Genomic DNA, 16,040 nt, shown 5'->3' with positions numbered 1-16,040 from the left:
TTTGTCCAAATAAAATGCATTGAAATTCTTATTAGTGAAGCAAGTATTCTCATGAAAGAAGAATCTCCAAGTATTAAATTACATGTTTCTGATCTGTTATTGGGTTTAGCCGTTCAGCATGGCTCAGGAATATTTCCAATCAGTAGTTTGGTTGCTAGAGCAAAATTTGCTAGTTTGGTTGCTAGTTTGGGTGTTACAATTAGTGTATTGAACCTATGTTTGATCACCTTATTTTGTGCCTAAGAGCTAAGTTTTGCTTTGATGCAAATCTTGTTGTTAAGCACAACTTCCATTTAAAATGGTGGACTCAAAGTTCTTGGAAGTCCAAAATTGGTGGTAGATAATTTGATCTTTGCGATGTACAAGGGTGTTATGTGTTCTTTTGATAATAATAGGGGAGAGTTTCTAGATATGCTAACCATTAGATTGCAAAATTAGTCTTTTAATTTGATAATAGATAGAAAAATGAGCCATGAAGAAATGCAAGTATTAGGAGCAAAGAGGATTAAAAATGGAAGGCCATAATCCGTTTAAGATCTGATACGTATCTATTTAAGATTCGATCCCTATCCAAAAACTACCCAATCCATATTCGATCTATATCCGAAAATTATCAGTATCTGTTTTCTTAAGATATGGTTTTAGTTTTTGCTACCGTCAAATATTCGTATATGAATCCATATTCGGACCAAATCCGGATGTAGGTTAAGCGTTATCCGATCTGTATCCGATCTGTTTTCACCCCTAGTGAAATCCTATTCTTTCTCTCTTTTTTCACCATCATCATTCCTAGAATCCTAACAATCTAATTGTTTCACATCATTTTGGTATCAAAGCCAGTTTTTTAGGATTCAAATTTTCTCTAAACCATATTTTCTACCTCCATCGCCCATTAATTTATCCGTGCTACCCATCTTTCCCAACTTTTATCATCAGTTCCACCATGTATAAACGGCCCACTTTCTAGATTCTATGCCACTCTACACTTGTCCTTCGTTTGACACTTGCATCACGAATGTCGGATCATCATCGCATAAGGAGATCATCGTTGTGGAGGAACGAGAAGAATTAGTCATCATTCCGGAATTGCGAAGCAAGATCCAACCAAACGTGGAGTGTTCGTGCATCATCCAATAGTCCATCATCACCTAAATCAACTTTCTTCTCTGCCATAGGTGAGCAAAAAAAAAATCGCATCTTAAAAAATTTCAAATTTTCAAATTCAAATAATTTCATGTATTTCACATTTTCGAATTTCAAATTTTTGAATTTCGTGAATTTTGAATTTTTGAATTTCAAATTCCAGTTGCTTATCCTTTCCTTGATATTTCAACAAATCTTCTTTTTTTTTAATTCTCTCGGCAAATCCTAACTATCCAAAAACTATCCAAGCTTATCCATAAATCTAATGATATTTGACTTGATCGAAATAACTTAAAAGTGTTAGGAAACTATCAAACCGGAGCAATCTAAATGCTGAAGGGGATACACTCAATAGAGTCGAGTTCTTATTCACTCAGAGAGTATGATGCAGACTAGTGATATATTGCACAGGCACATGTATTAGTGTAGTTCCTCTTTTAAAAAATTAGTCTTAAGCCAATTATTTTTATTATACATTTGCTATTTATAGTGTTTATAGTTATATTTGCTTTTTCGCAATTATTTAGGATGTTATTTGTTTATTGTCATTTGTAAGGTTTATATATAGTCCAGCATTTCACTCAATCAAGATTAATGAAGAAACGAAATTCTTTTGAGATCTCCAATGTGAGTTTTGGGTGTGAAACTCTACTTGAGAATGGAGGTGTGAAACCCCATTCTCTCTCTTTTTTTTACAATCATCTCCTAAAATTCTAACGATCCAAATGTTTCACATCAGCATGTCTGAACAATAACTTGCCTTGGACTGATTTATGGTCATGAGTGTCTGTTTTCTAGTTTTATTTTACTATTTATGAAAGGAAAACAGTGGATCTTCCACCATTTACCTCAAAAAAAAGTTTATAAAATCTTCAAATTGGAGCTGAATTAGTGTAGAAAATTCAAGGTTCCAAGTATCGAAATCGGTCATTCAAAAGAAAGATACGTATCAGCCATCTGTATCGATCTGTATTTTAAAATACAGAAAAATTCTAAATTTTTTAGAGATAATAATAATAAGATATATATAAAGTCTAAAAACTAAAAAATAAGTACGATTTTCTCAATTTCTATCGCTCACACTCTCTTTCCCCCTCTCATATAAATAAGAAAATTATCTTACCTTCTCTCCCACTAATTCTCTTTCTTACCAAACTCTCTCTTCCACTAACTCTATCATTTATCAAACTCTCTCTCTCTCTCCCCCACTAACTCTCACTCTTGTTAACTTTCTCCTATTTTAAAGAAAAAGTCTCCCTCATCCTCTCCCTTCCCCTCACTCTCACCGACTACCACCTCCCTCATTCTCCAGCATAATTTTTTTTCTCCACTTCTGTCTCCCCCTTCTCTTCCCCTCCCTCTTACTGTCACAACCCATAAACTCTCTCCTCCCTCTCTTTCTCTCTTTCCCTCTCTCTCTTGCTCCCTCTCTTTCTCTCTTTCCCTCTCTCTCTTGCTCCCTCTCTTTCTCTCTCTTTCCTTCTCTCTCTTCCCCCCTCATTTTCTCTCTTACCCATACTTGTCTCAAGCGGGATTGACCGATAAGACTAATCCAGACCCAAAACTGATCGGGTTTCAGCTCGGGATCGAGATCAGCCGAAACTAGGATCCATGTCTATAAGGTCAAGTTCATCTAGGTTGACCTCAACTTAGTTACAATTTCAGGCTGAAATTTCTCCCATAATCAGACTGTCACATATTCTAGAAGTTCCTAAACCAAAGTTCAAAATGTGGCATAAAAATATGGTAAGACTAGTAATTTACATGCATAAGGTTTATAATTAGAAATAATTAATAAAAAAATACTCAAAACAAATGATAATCATCAAACTAATTAAATTGACACTATGTTACTAAGTTTTGTGCATTGACACCATGTAATACAAATAACTCAACTGACATAGATTTGGAATGGATTCTTAGAAACTCATTATTAACAACTTTGTCAACTTCAAGTAAGAATATTTTTAATCTCAAGTCTATATTTTTAAACCAATAAAAACATATAATTCAAGAGGACAGATGAAAGGCCATCCAAAAAACGCATTGTTCATAGTTCATACTAGTTAATATCAAAGAGATGTTCTCTACAAAACACCAACAGCTTTCTAAACAAAAATGAGAGGGCAAAACCACAAATCATCAAAAAAATGGTACCTTTATAGCAAAAAGATCCCCTGTTGTTCTTTTCTTTGCTAAGAAAACTCGACCAAATGCCCCACGACTGATGGGTTTTATAATTTCAAAGTCATCAATAGATGTCCGATCCTTAAGGATAGGGTGAACTGGGCTTGCTCGCAAACTACGAACGACATCATCTTCTTCATCCATGACAGTACTAATTGTATCAACTTTGTCAATATCAACTGAATCGCAAAGTTGCAAATACTTCTCCCTGTAGTAAAATTTAAATGTATAAATTAGATAATAACTGCACTTAAAGAATAAAGAGCAGGAAAAATAACCTTTAAAATCCTTTAAAAACAATGAAAAGTGAAAACTATCCATACAAGCAATAGCTTCAATATTAATCTGCATGAAGTTTAGCTTCCATGACAAAGGGAGAGAAGAAGAGTATGAGTGCAAGACAACCTAAGAAGATCAACTTACCGATGAAGCTTCTCTATGCGCGTGCCAAATGTCTGAACGGTAAGTGCCTCATGCTTCCGGCGATTGATGACTTCTTGTAGATCTTCTACACAGGAAACCAAGTATGCTAAGGAGTGTTCTTCATCCAAGGGAGTATTAGCAATGCAACGAGCAATATCAGCTAGTTCAGCAACCTGTCAATTTCACATGGAAAATTAGCATTCAATTGAACACTTCCAATTTATCAAGATGACGGTTCCTTGGAAAGCCCAAAATAGCAGCTTTTGCTATAAAATTTATTTCCACATAGCACCATAAAATTTAGTATGAAAATGGTGTTCTTAGTATGTACAATTTTATTGATCATTTCCAGCAATTAATCAATGAGATGGGCAGTTTTATTGAATAATTAACTTTATTGATATGGCAACCTGTGTAATATACGTATTGGCCTCAGTCAGGAATTCAGTCTAATCAGAGAGGGACCAAAAACAAAATTACCAGCTATTATGCATTTCAAAGTTTACTATACCAGCCGTGCAAATCCAGATGAACTCTCAGATGTAGGAGAATAAACACTAGAAAAATAATTGGAAGCTACAAATGAGTATCTTCATCCATATAGCAACTAGCAACTACCTGTGGAAGATCATCGCTCTCAGAAATTGCATTCTTCCCTGTTAAAAGCATGTCTATATGACTAGATCTTGGTGTCATCAGAGGAGATCGAGGAGTCATGCTACCTGCTGATGAAGTAGCCATTCCCTGATCAGACTTTGGACCAAAACGAGTTTTACAAGTCATTGTCGGCAGATTCTTTAGATCATCCAAGAAAATAGTATTATCACCATCCTGACAACAGTCAAGCATATCCGCTGATCCTCTTCGAGACCAATCACTGAGTTTCGGGGAAGGAACATCAGATTCCTCAGTGACACTGGAATTAGAAACTTTTGCAACATCCGGGCTTCCAAGTGCGTTTGGGATATCCTTTTGTGGACAAGACTCTATCATTTTTTCTAGGTTCTCAGCAATTCTTATGAGGCGCTCATCAACACTTACACCTTTTTGGTCACACCTGTCTGCTATAGCACATATCTTGGAATGATCCTCCACATATGCTGTAGGAACATACTCCTCACAAATGCGACACATTATTGAACCCTCTTCAGAAATATTCGGCTGATCAGACCAGTAACCCCATGAGACTTTGTGCCGATGCTTGGAAGTAACAGATGAAATCACAGAAGAATCTAAAGAACTAGGTATATCCGGAATAGTTGCTGTTGGCACTGCATCAGGACCTTCTCTTTTGGTCGTAGGATGTAAAGAATCCACTTCCCTGTTGGATTCCTCTTTAATGGATATAGTTTCTTTTGAATATTTGCTAACAGGAGAAGGAAAAGGCTTCCAAGAAGCAATACGCTCTCTGCTAGCTGGTGAGATAGTGTCTTTTCCAATGTCCACGTCAAGTGAAAAATAATTAACAGGCTTTATCTCCTGGCTTCTTTTCCATTTTAAGTTGTGCTGCTCTTGACTATATGATTTTCTGGATGAAACAGCTTCAGTTGAGCTCTTTGTAGTTTTGGTGCTTTTCTTATCTCTTCCAACTTCTGCAAAAGTCTGTCTATCAGCAGAATGTATAATCTTAGCTTCTCGAAGATCCATAGCAACTTCATCCTCAGCAAAACCACTTTCTTTGTGGAACTGGAGCAGCCTTGTGCATCTAGTAAGGATAAATAGCATGCGAGTAAATAGTTTTTTAAGAACACCCATAGGGTGCTCCTGGCGACGATCATCCAAATCCTGCACTATTCCTTCACACTGGAGCCAAAACTCCCCAGGTGTCATTACACAACAGCTCCGAGCAAGTATGAGCAAATCTTCCAGAGTTTCTTTCCACTCAGGATGAATTTCAGCATATTTTTCCATTATGCCAACCAAGTCCCCTGCAAAAATTGCCAGATCTGAGTTCACCTCTTCTTTTGCTTTCTCAAATTTCACCTGAATGACTTTCAACACCTCCTGTATATAAGATAGAGTATACAATAAAGAGTACAACAAATGCAAAAGACCAGGCAGATAAGAAAATTACCCTCAAAGCCTTTAGAACATTTAGTAATATGAGAAAGTTAGCACCAATTCCAACCTCTACCATGAACAAGAACATCTGCTTACCTTTGGATTGTAACCAACCCGAGTCTTAAAGAATGGAAATGGTCGCACTCCTCTAGAATCCAGCTCATGAGAGTAGCTTTTAATGTCCGAAGGTACCCTCTTCCTAGGAGCACTAGTAGCCTGCATTATGGCTTTAAAACGGGGAGACTCTGATTCCTTTGGAGTTTCGCAAGAATCATATGGATGCTGAATCAAGCAATCCAGATTATCAGTGGCATGACATTACTAAGAAAAATTAAGATGTCATCAGAAGTAAAGAATCAAATTATTAGCATAAAAAGAACCAAAGAAAATGTTATCTCATCACCTGTGCCTTTGTGGTAAAAGTATCAGGAGTCTTTATATCCTCAGAATAGTTGCATGGCGGATTAAGTTTCCCTGAAAAATAAGATGAGGCCAAATGTCAGACATAATTGTCTTGGAGATTAACTTCTTCTGCTCCAATAGTTATGTCGTAATATGGGGAAAGCAAAACTGACAAAGATAAAAACTGTAATACAACAGACCAATGAAGCATCGTGTCCGACACATGTCCGACACGGACACTCGTCGGACACGTGTCCAGAGTTTCCAAAAAAAAAAAATCGAACACGGGCGGTCTTTTAGATATTGTTTAACGGGTCGGGTCGGGTTCGGTCAAATGTTATTAACCCAGATCCAAACCCGATAATAAAACCTAAAACCCCGTCGTTTTCTTACCTTCACTGTTGAGCGACAAAATCGTTCAATCGAAGCCCTAAAACCCTCGAGCAGCTGCCGACCGACAATCCGAGGCGCTACGGGCTGCTGAGTGAGCACAACGGTCGACGGAGCAAGTGCGGCGAGTTGAGCACGGCGAGGACGCAGGTTCTTCTCTCTCCCTGTCTCTACCTCTCTCTGTCTCTTCCTCCCTCCCTACCCTCCCTGTCTCTGTCTCTCTCTCCTTGTATCTTCCCCCTACCTCCCTCTCTCTCTCTATCACTGTCTCTCTCTGTCTCTTCCTCCCTTTCTCACTTTCTCTCATTCTCTCTCATTTTCTCTCTCTGTGTCTCTTCCTCCCTCCCTCCCTCCCATTATCTCTCTCTCTATCTCTATCTCTTCGTCCCTCTCTTTCTCTCATTCTCTCTCTGTCTCTCTCTCTCGCTCTCACTGTCTCTCTCTCTCTCATTCTCTCTCACTGTCTCACTCTCTCTCTGTTAAATTATTTTCATTTATGTTAGTTATTTTAGTCTCTGTTATTAAATTGTTAAATTATATTAAAGCTTATCTAATCTCTATATGTTAAACTGTTAATCTACTAATACATATCTCTTTACTAATGTAGTTTTATTGCGGTTGAAGAAAAATGAATACTAAAAATAATCCTGATTCTAGTCAAAATACTGCATCTTCTGTGGATGATAATGCTCCTTTGTGGAGATATGTTACTAAAATGGAGTAATTGGGAGAAGGTGGAGGAAATCATAATTTTAGATGCAATTATTGTCAACAAGTCTACAAGGGATCATATTATAGAGAAAAGGTTCATTTGCTGAAAATTAGTGGGCATGAAATTAAAGGTTGTCCAAAAGTGAGTAGTGAACATGTTATGGAAATGAAAAGGGTTGTTGATATGGCCGAGTTGAGAATTAAAAATTCGATGCCTAAACAAATTCCTTTGCCAAAATTTAGACAAGCGGCATCTTCTAGTAGCTCAATTGGAGGTGTAGGTTTTAATATAGGGGACATCAAGAAAAAAAAGAGCAATAGGAATGACACTTATTGAGAAGTCATTTAATTCTAATGCTCGCAATCAATTATATTGTGAGATTGCAAGAATGTTTTATTCAACTGGGTTGCCTTTTCATTTGGCAAGAAACCCTCACTATGTTAGAGCTTTTCAATTTGCAGCAAATAATAATATTTCTGAATTTGTGCCCTTGGCTACAATATGTTGAGAACTACACTACTTCAACAAGAGAGAGCAAATATTGAAATGTTGCTAAACCCTATTAGAAGCACATGGAGGGAGAAAGAGCTGAGTATTGTATGTGATGGTTGGACTGATGCACAGAGGAGACCGCTTATAAATTTTTTATCGGTGATTGAGAGTGGGCCTATGTTCTTGAGAGCTGTGAATTGTGAAGGAAAATATAAAGACAAATTTTTTATCTCTAATTTGATCATTAAAATCATTGAAGAGGTTGGACCTCATAATGTAGTCCAAGTGGTTACGAATAATGCACTTGTTTGCGAATAATGCACTTGTTTGTAAGGCAGCAAGGATGCTTCTTGAAGCAAGGTTTTCTCATATTTTTTGGACTCCATGTATAGTTCACACTCTCAACCTAGCTTTGAAGAACATATGTGCAACAAAAAATACTGAGACAAATGAGATTGTGTTTGATGTGTAGCTGGATTTCAGTAATTGTAGGAGATGTAATGTGCATAAAAAATTTCATCATGCAGCATCCAATGAGATTGGCTATTTTTAATGAATTTGTCAACTTAAAATTGCTTGCTATTGCGGAGACTCGCTTTGCTTCGGTGATTATAATGTTGAAAAGATTTAGAAAGATCAAGAAGGGTCTTCAATCAATGATAATCAGTGATAAATAGAATTCTTATAGGGAAGATGATATTGGCAAAGCACAATTTGTCAAAAATAAAGTCTTTGATGACATTTGGTGGGATAAAATTAAATATATACTTGCCTTCACAGAGCCTATATACAATATGTTACGGGTTGCAGACACAGATAAACTATGCTTACATTTGATATATGAAATGTGGGATACAATGATTGAAAAGGTGAAGACAGTCATATTTATGCATAAAAACAAGAAAGAAGGTGAGGAATCTATTTTTTATTCAGTGGTGCACAAGATCCTAGTAGATAGATGGGATAAAAGCAATACACCATTACATTGCTTAGCACATTCTTTGAATCCAAGGTTAATTTAATTTCTATAGTCCTCTTTCTTATGATTAAAAAATTTATTGTTCTTTCATTGCTATTGTTTACTAATTATATGATTATGTTAATAGGTATTGTAACTCATCATGACTTCAAGAGGATCCAAATCGTGTACCACCGCATAAGGATTTGGAAGTTTCTAATATGAGAAATAAATGCTTAAAAAGATAATTTCCAAATGCAGAAGAACAAAAAATGGCATACCAAGAGTATACTAGTTTCTCCACATCAATCAAAAGTTTTGCTGAGTATGATTCAATAGCACTCATTTGATCCAAACATGTGGTGGGTTGCTCATGGTGCTTATGCTCCTATTCTTCAGAATTTAGCATTTAGGTTACTTGGGCAACCTTGCTCTTCTTCAGGTTGTGAGAGGAACTAGAGCACCTATTCTTTTATCCATTTATTAAAAAGGAACAAGATAACTCCAGAGAGAGCTGAAGATTTAGTATATGTGCATACTAATCTTCGCCTTCTATCAAGGTCTCCAGATTATTTGATAAACTTTCGTCTTTTCATGCAATGACTTGTAGCAATAGACATCATAATGCTAGAACATTCATACTTTGCACTTGCTCTATGACTGTAATATCCATATCACTGAGAATACTCAATGGCCTAAAGTGTGGTAGCAGTGAATGAGAAATGGTATTATGCTTTACACAAAGAAAATTATAAATTTGTACTTTGTCCTTTCTCACTGACTATGAACTTCCGTACCTATGTTGCTTCCTGGCCAAATACATATCAGCACTTGTAACAATGGTCAAAAAACAGTAAATGTGCTTTTACTCCATGCACATTAGTCACTTAAGGAGGCAAGCACTATGAGTTCAATAATCCAGTTTTGATATATATATATAGATGATTTATTGGCAATATACTATAGTGCAACCATCTTTATTTACTGACATCTTGAACAATTATGAACCAATCAAATTTCTCTCACCATAATCTCTAGTATGTATACCGCCTATATCACTTATTTCCTTAAGAGAATTCTATCATTCTTTCACATCATTGCTTGGTGAAACCACAAGCAGTACTCCTAAAGATTTCAACTAAGCTGCCAATTTTACTGCATTGCTGCATATACTGTATATGCAGATATTCAAGAAGCACATATAAAACCTGAAAAGAGCTTCAGATTAAGTTCTTAGTAAATTTGAATATTTGATACATTAAAAATCACATAAACATTTGCTAGAATGAGAAAAACATATCTGCAGTTTTTTCCAAGTAGAACAACTGACTGGCACTTCACCCATTTTTTTTTTCAAAAACAGTAGTGACTTGATGTTGCCCTATGGTTCTTGCCAACTAAAATCGGACTCAATATTGTGGTACCTTCTAACTCTAGGTTACATTGCTCCACTAGTCATATTGAATGCAACAATTTGATTAACAGGAATAGGCTTCATGACTTTTTTTTGGCAGCAATTCACACCTGATTAATTAAATGTTCAAGAAGCTTCCATTACTCCAGACTCAAGACGAAAAGCAGTTCAGGAAGAATGACATAAAACAAGATTATGAGTTATTACGCAAAACACCACCAATAATAACTGATACATATCAGTTGTAGAAAATCAGAAAAGTTAGTAAGAAATCTTAAAATTATTGACACTCATGGAAAGACGAAATAAAATAATCACTCAACATAAAGTTTGCACTCCAAGGAAAACAAATGAATGAATCTTAGAGACAATTTTATTTTACAGTGCCATAATAGATTATTTCTGAAAACTTTATGCATGTTGGAAGTTAGATAAGTAATATTGACCTCCACAACAGCCAAAGAGTAACAAAAGGACAATGCATATTTATGAGGCTATAACTTTAACAAACATCATTTGACAAAAGGAAAGTAATTTGAACCAACTACGAGTCCTCCAACACAAATATTAATCACATGATTCTTGACTATTTGATTTAAAATGTTATTGTTCTTATCATATAAATAGTTTGACTCAATGTTTTCTATCCTCCACCTAGTGTTTACTAAATATGGAAGTACCACATCAACCTAGATGAAGTCTCATGAACTTATTTCAGCGAAGGTAAGTCATGAGCACACCTCAGAAAGGCTTCTTGAAAACATCTTGACCTGAAGTTACACAAGATCTTCTCTTTATGTCTGACTATCCCAGAGATGAAGAATAATCCACAAGCTGGGAGACACATACGAGAAAGGCCCAATGGAACTAAAAAAATAACGACATAAGACATGTAAACTTAAAGGATAATGTGTTTACGACTTACTGGTTTAACCCTTAACAAAAAAAGATTTGACTCCCATCTCTTGATCCAAAAATCGGTGCCAAAGCTATCTTTCCTTGTAACAGTTACAAGTAATTAATAAATTATAAATGGGCTTTGCCCACTCTTCTCAGAAAAAGCAATAATAAAAAATGGTATCAAAGCTCATGTTTGATGTGACCATTCTGGTAGTAGTTTGTGATTTCAGACAAACATTCACCGTAATTGTAAGATAGCACGACAGAGTAGCATCCATTGGTTAATTTGTCATACCGGTTATAATGCTAACAAGACAACAATCACATATTGGTGAGTCTAGCGTAAATGGATCCACAATTTATAAGAATATGGTAACTTTTTTAATTGAATTAGACAGAAACCTGTGCCCCCTACTAGTGATCATGCTTTAGTGATCTTCTTAATACTATAGTGCACTTAATTCTACAAAGCAACGAAATATTTACCAGTCTTCACCCCCGAAGTCCCACCCCGCACCTCCGGCGTCTTCTCTTCCATACACTCCTTCCCCCGGTTCCCCGCATCCTTCCACGAGCTCCGCCCGCCGCTCTTCCCTCCGCCACCGCTACTCTTAGAAGCTGCGGATGACGTCGAGCACCCGGCGCTTCCCTCCGCGTGCCCTCTCGCGAGGTTACTATTACCGAGGCCCGCCATCCGATGCTCCCCTCGGATCCCCTCCTGCGGCAACGGCCCCGATCTCGTCTTGATCCGATTCAACCCCAGCGACGACGCAAGAATCGGAGACAGGGCCACCGCCGGAGGCGGCGCCGCTGCCCCATCCTTGATCTCGGAAACCGCCGCTTTGCGGAGCTTGGCCGGAGCGGACGAGGCCGGGGGAGAGGGCTTAGAAGGCTCCTTGCCTTTGGCTTCCTTCTCGACCCTTTTAAATCTGGCGGCGATGGCGACGGCGGCGGCGGAGGAAGAGGAGGCAGACGGCTCGGATTTGACCTTCTTCTTCTCGGATCTGGAGGAAGGGGTGGAGGGGCTGTTGGATCCATCGGGGCTTGAGGAGTCGGACTTCCGGGAAGAGGAGAAGAAGCGGTTCTTGAACACCATTTGCGTCGGTGGCAGTGCGGAAGGGGGGTGGGAAGTGACTTTTCGGACAGTATAGTAGTGGCGTAGTAGAGATATACTCGGGAGAGGGAATTTACGGACGGTGTTCCGATAAAATAACGAAAAAGAAAAAAATAAACCAAATAAAAATAAAATAAAATAGAAAAAGAGGAAACAAGGTTGAAATTAAGGAAACGAAACGAAACGAAACGAAACAGGATGGTGACTTCGGAGTTTGGACTTGGAGAGGAAGGTGGTTGTTGGACCGATGGAGAGTAATTTATACTAAAAAAATTAAATTGTTTAGCATCTGATCTAAGAAATCTACAATTTATTTTAAATTAAATTACGGATCAATATAGCATTTTATATTAAGACTTAATCTTGTTACTACTGTTGAAAAACAAAAATTAAAAATTTTGATCCACTAATTGAATTAAACTGATTTTTATGACATGAAGTCGTTCTATCGTAGAGTTAGTATTATAGCTATAGTTAATTGTTTTAATATTTAGTAAATCATCTCTAATGTCTTTACTTAATTTTGAGTATTCTCTATCACCTTCTATATACATCCATTATAGTTATTGTAATTCAACTTTTGTGTGAACATTGTCTTATCAAGTGTTCTCTAAATATCTTACTTATTATGTTAGCATTCATTATTTGATTATTTGAGTTAATTTCACTTTTATAATAGTTTTTTCATATTGAAGGATCAATTAAAAGAGATACCGTCTAATTAGTGTGTAAGTCGTTTTGAAAGTGTCCCATTTGATATCGAACATCTTTATATCATTCATAAGTCATTTGTGTTTTTAATTTGCTATATTGCAAAAAAAGAGCTACCTAACTCGGGTGTAAAAGCCGTCACAAAATTATTGATTGACATAAAAAAATTTGGATTAAAATGCATAAATATAAACTAAGTTTGGTTTGACTTTAGTTTAATATCTTTTTTATGTTTAGAATTGTCTTATGTTTTAGTGTTTTACTAAAGCAAATATCAAGACACTATAATTTAACCTTTTCGTAGCAATCTTGGGTAATCAAATCACTTAGTCTATAATATGCTGATATAAATATTTGCGCATCTATTTCTTATTGACTTTATAATAAGTCTGACTTTTTTCATAAGTAAATTTAAATTCTTGTTTGCATCCAAAACTATTTGAATATGATATGCGAACTAAAATGTTAAATATTTTGATTTGTGAACTATTTGGGACTTTGAATACTTGAAAACTATATTTGACACTTAGAATGCTTTTTGAAATTTATTGGCAAAAAAATAATATGAAATAGACTATAATTTTAAGAAGGAGCATAAGTAATTGAATAATTACATTAATCAAATACAACTTTAGATGAAATATATAACATCCTGAAAAAGAAAATTTGGACACGCACATGCCCGGTAGTCATCCTTCCTTCCTCCCTCCTTTTAGCCGAGGTGAGAAAGAAGGGAGAAGGGTGTCTCTAGCTCGAGCTGGGTGCAGCCAGCCTGAGTGCCTGATCATGCTGGGTGCAACCAGCCCGAGTGTCGAGCATTCAGGTCAAGCTAGGTGAGGCCTAGCCCGAGTTCCATGCTATGCTAGGTGCGGCCCAGCCTGTGTGCCAAGTTGCCTAAGTTTATGGTGGGTGAGGCTGCAAGCAACCTAGCCCAAATAGGTGGTGAATTGGGCTTTAGCCTAACCCAAGCGTTTTTCTTGTGTGTGATAATGTGGGCTTTGAGCCCAATTTTTTGTGGTTTTATTTTTGGCTTTGTGCTCGCCAAGTATAGTAATTATCCTCTAATTATTATTTTTTAAATTATTTAAATCATTTTATGTATTTTCATTATTGACAACCGGGAGCCTTAATTAATCATTTTTAGTAAATAGTAGTGTTCGCCATATTAATTGTCTTATAAATTAATTTTAATGAATTAGACCGTGGCCTGAGAGTGTCATTACAAATAACTCATATCAGGAACTAACTTTAATTGAGATTTAGCATGGTTCAGTATATTTTGATTAAAATAATCTTAACAAATGAGTCGATAAGCTCGATGTATCTGTATTAATTGCTCCTACTGGAGAATTAGTACAAATTACTATAGGAAAATTATATTAAACAGATTATCTTATTTAACAAAGCAGATTAATTCAGTGCTGCTCATGTGATTTACTTAAGCAATAATAATTAGTGGAACGAGAATTCGAGGTAAATTATTTTAAACTATTTTTAATAACGTGTTAGGCGCTAGTACAACTATGCTAGCTCAACCTAATTAATAAATAGAAATCCATAGATGGACTTGCCTAAGCCTATAATGAACAGTAGAGTTATTTAATTAATTAATGGGAGGTATTTGTGCTTATGTTGTTTATTACTTTTTTTATCGAGATGGACTCTGTACCGTATGAGGATAATTATGTAGAGCAGTGACAACTAGTATTAAAAAAGTGGTTGAGACAAGTAAAACTTTTATAATCTAGGAGTAGTTTAGAAAATGAAATAACTTACCTTATGACATTATCATATTCATAGCATGCATATACATATGTTTTTCTTACTATTATTTTTGCGCGTCATGCATGTTTATTTTATTTTGTTGTTCAGTAAGATTTCGCATATCATGATTTTTATACATATTTATTGGGCATGAATATATGTGTTAGCACGTAGAATATGATAATGATATGTGTTTCATTATGCTTATTGTGCTGTATGATATCATGTCACTTGTACACGTGTACGATCATAAGAGGAGTGATTGTTGTCTCTCAATGTACCCAACACCTCCCTAGCTAGGGTTAGGAGTGGAAGATACTATTATACTTATATATATTAGGGCCCACGCTTGGGGTCTCAATCTGTTGATCATAGAAAATCAGGTAATCATGTTGTTGGGCAATGAGTGATTTACCATTGATCGATGAGAGTCACACCCTTTAGGGTAATTAAGATAAAGAGATAAGGGTAGGATGACGTAAACCTAGCGGTACTCGATGACATAGGATGAGGGCGGATGAGGGCGTTCATGAATAACGACTCATAATTTTCACACGATGGGGTGATGATATGGAGCCGAGGGCTCAGATGGTAGTTTCGATGTGCAATACTGACCTTTGTGATAGGCTTACAACTGAGGTCTTTCATATACGGTGGCAAATAGTTAGTCATGCTATTCGTCGGGTGATGGGCTGACGATTTTACCTCTAAGGTCTACTCTTCCTTGGGGGTATGTGTGTGGTCAAGTGTGAGTGATGATGTGGCCTATCGATGTAGCTCTATAAAAGTCTAAGTTGGTAATCTAAGATGATGCATATTATATAGTATAACATTGACATGACCTCTAAGCAGAACTTAGTGTGAGCTTGGGATTAAGGATTTGTTAATCCAGATTGGTATATATTATGTTATTGTTTGCTAATAATGCATATGTGCATTGGATGAGCATGATGAGTATGTGGTACTAATGTATTCTATTTGTTCATGATGCACATATTCATACTTATTGTTGCATTATTCATTACACTACTTTTAAACTATAATAGTAGATAGTTGATGGGCTTTGTGTTTACCACCATTTTGTGAAATTATTTTCAAATTAGTAGATGATTGGGCCCGTGGAGGATCTGGCAAAGATTGGTTTATAGTCTCTTCGTTTTCTTATTTTATTATATTCACATAAATTAAGCTAATGACTTGTAGCTCCTACGTGAGTTTTGACTTATTTCTTATATATATGTATTTTGAGATTGTTGTAGCTTTATTGTTTTGTGCTTCTTTTGTCTGTATTATTTGTAGAAATATGAGTTTTTCTCTTGTATATTGTGTTGAAATATTCACCATTAGGTCACATAGTAATCACGTGGGT

General features: G+C 36.3%; 1 protein-coding gene across 2 annotated transcripts in view; it reads right to left on the bottom strand.

Moving 5' to 3' along the window:
• LOC140786341 (probable serine/threonine protein kinase IREH1) overlaps positions 1 to 12,252 on the bottom strand; it is a 45,298-nt gene extending 33,046 nt beyond the window's left edge. The window contains exons 1-6 of one of the 2 annotated variants that reach the window (XR_012108598.1): positions 11,569 to 12,250; positions 6,218 to 6,288; positions 5,911 to 6,096; positions 4,372 to 5,757; positions 3,754 to 3,926; positions 3,301 to 3,538 (exon numbers count right to left, since the gene is read on the bottom strand). Coding sequence is in view for 1 of the 2 variants with exons in the window: in XM_073134677.1 (XP_072990778.1) it covers positions 3,301 to 3,538; positions 3,754 to 3,926; positions 4,372 to 5,757; positions 5,911 to 6,096; positions 6,218 to 6,288; positions 11,569 to 12,178 (2,664 nt within the window). In the remaining variant the exon portion in view is untranslated. Of the gene's footprint in view, positions 1 to 3,300; positions 3,539 to 3,753; positions 3,927 to 4,371; positions 5,758 to 5,910; positions 6,097 to 6,217; positions 6,289 to 11,568 lie in introns of both variants that reach the window. The other variant, XM_073134677.1, reaches the window with a different exon arrangement.
• Positions 12,253 to 16,040: the final 3,788 nt, after the last annotated feature.

The sequence above is a fragment of the Typha latifolia genome, chromosome 4, assembly GCF_019914945.1.
Source record: "Typha latifolia isolate L0001 chromosome 4, TyphaL0001v2, whole genome shotgun sequence".
In the NCBI taxonomy this organism is placed as follows: Eukaryota; Viridiplantae; Streptophyta; class Magnoliopsida; order Poales; family Typhaceae; genus Typha; species Typha latifolia.
The sequence above is the reverse complement of the archived record's forward strand: the minus strand, read 5'-3'. Positions and strand labels throughout refer to the sequence as shown.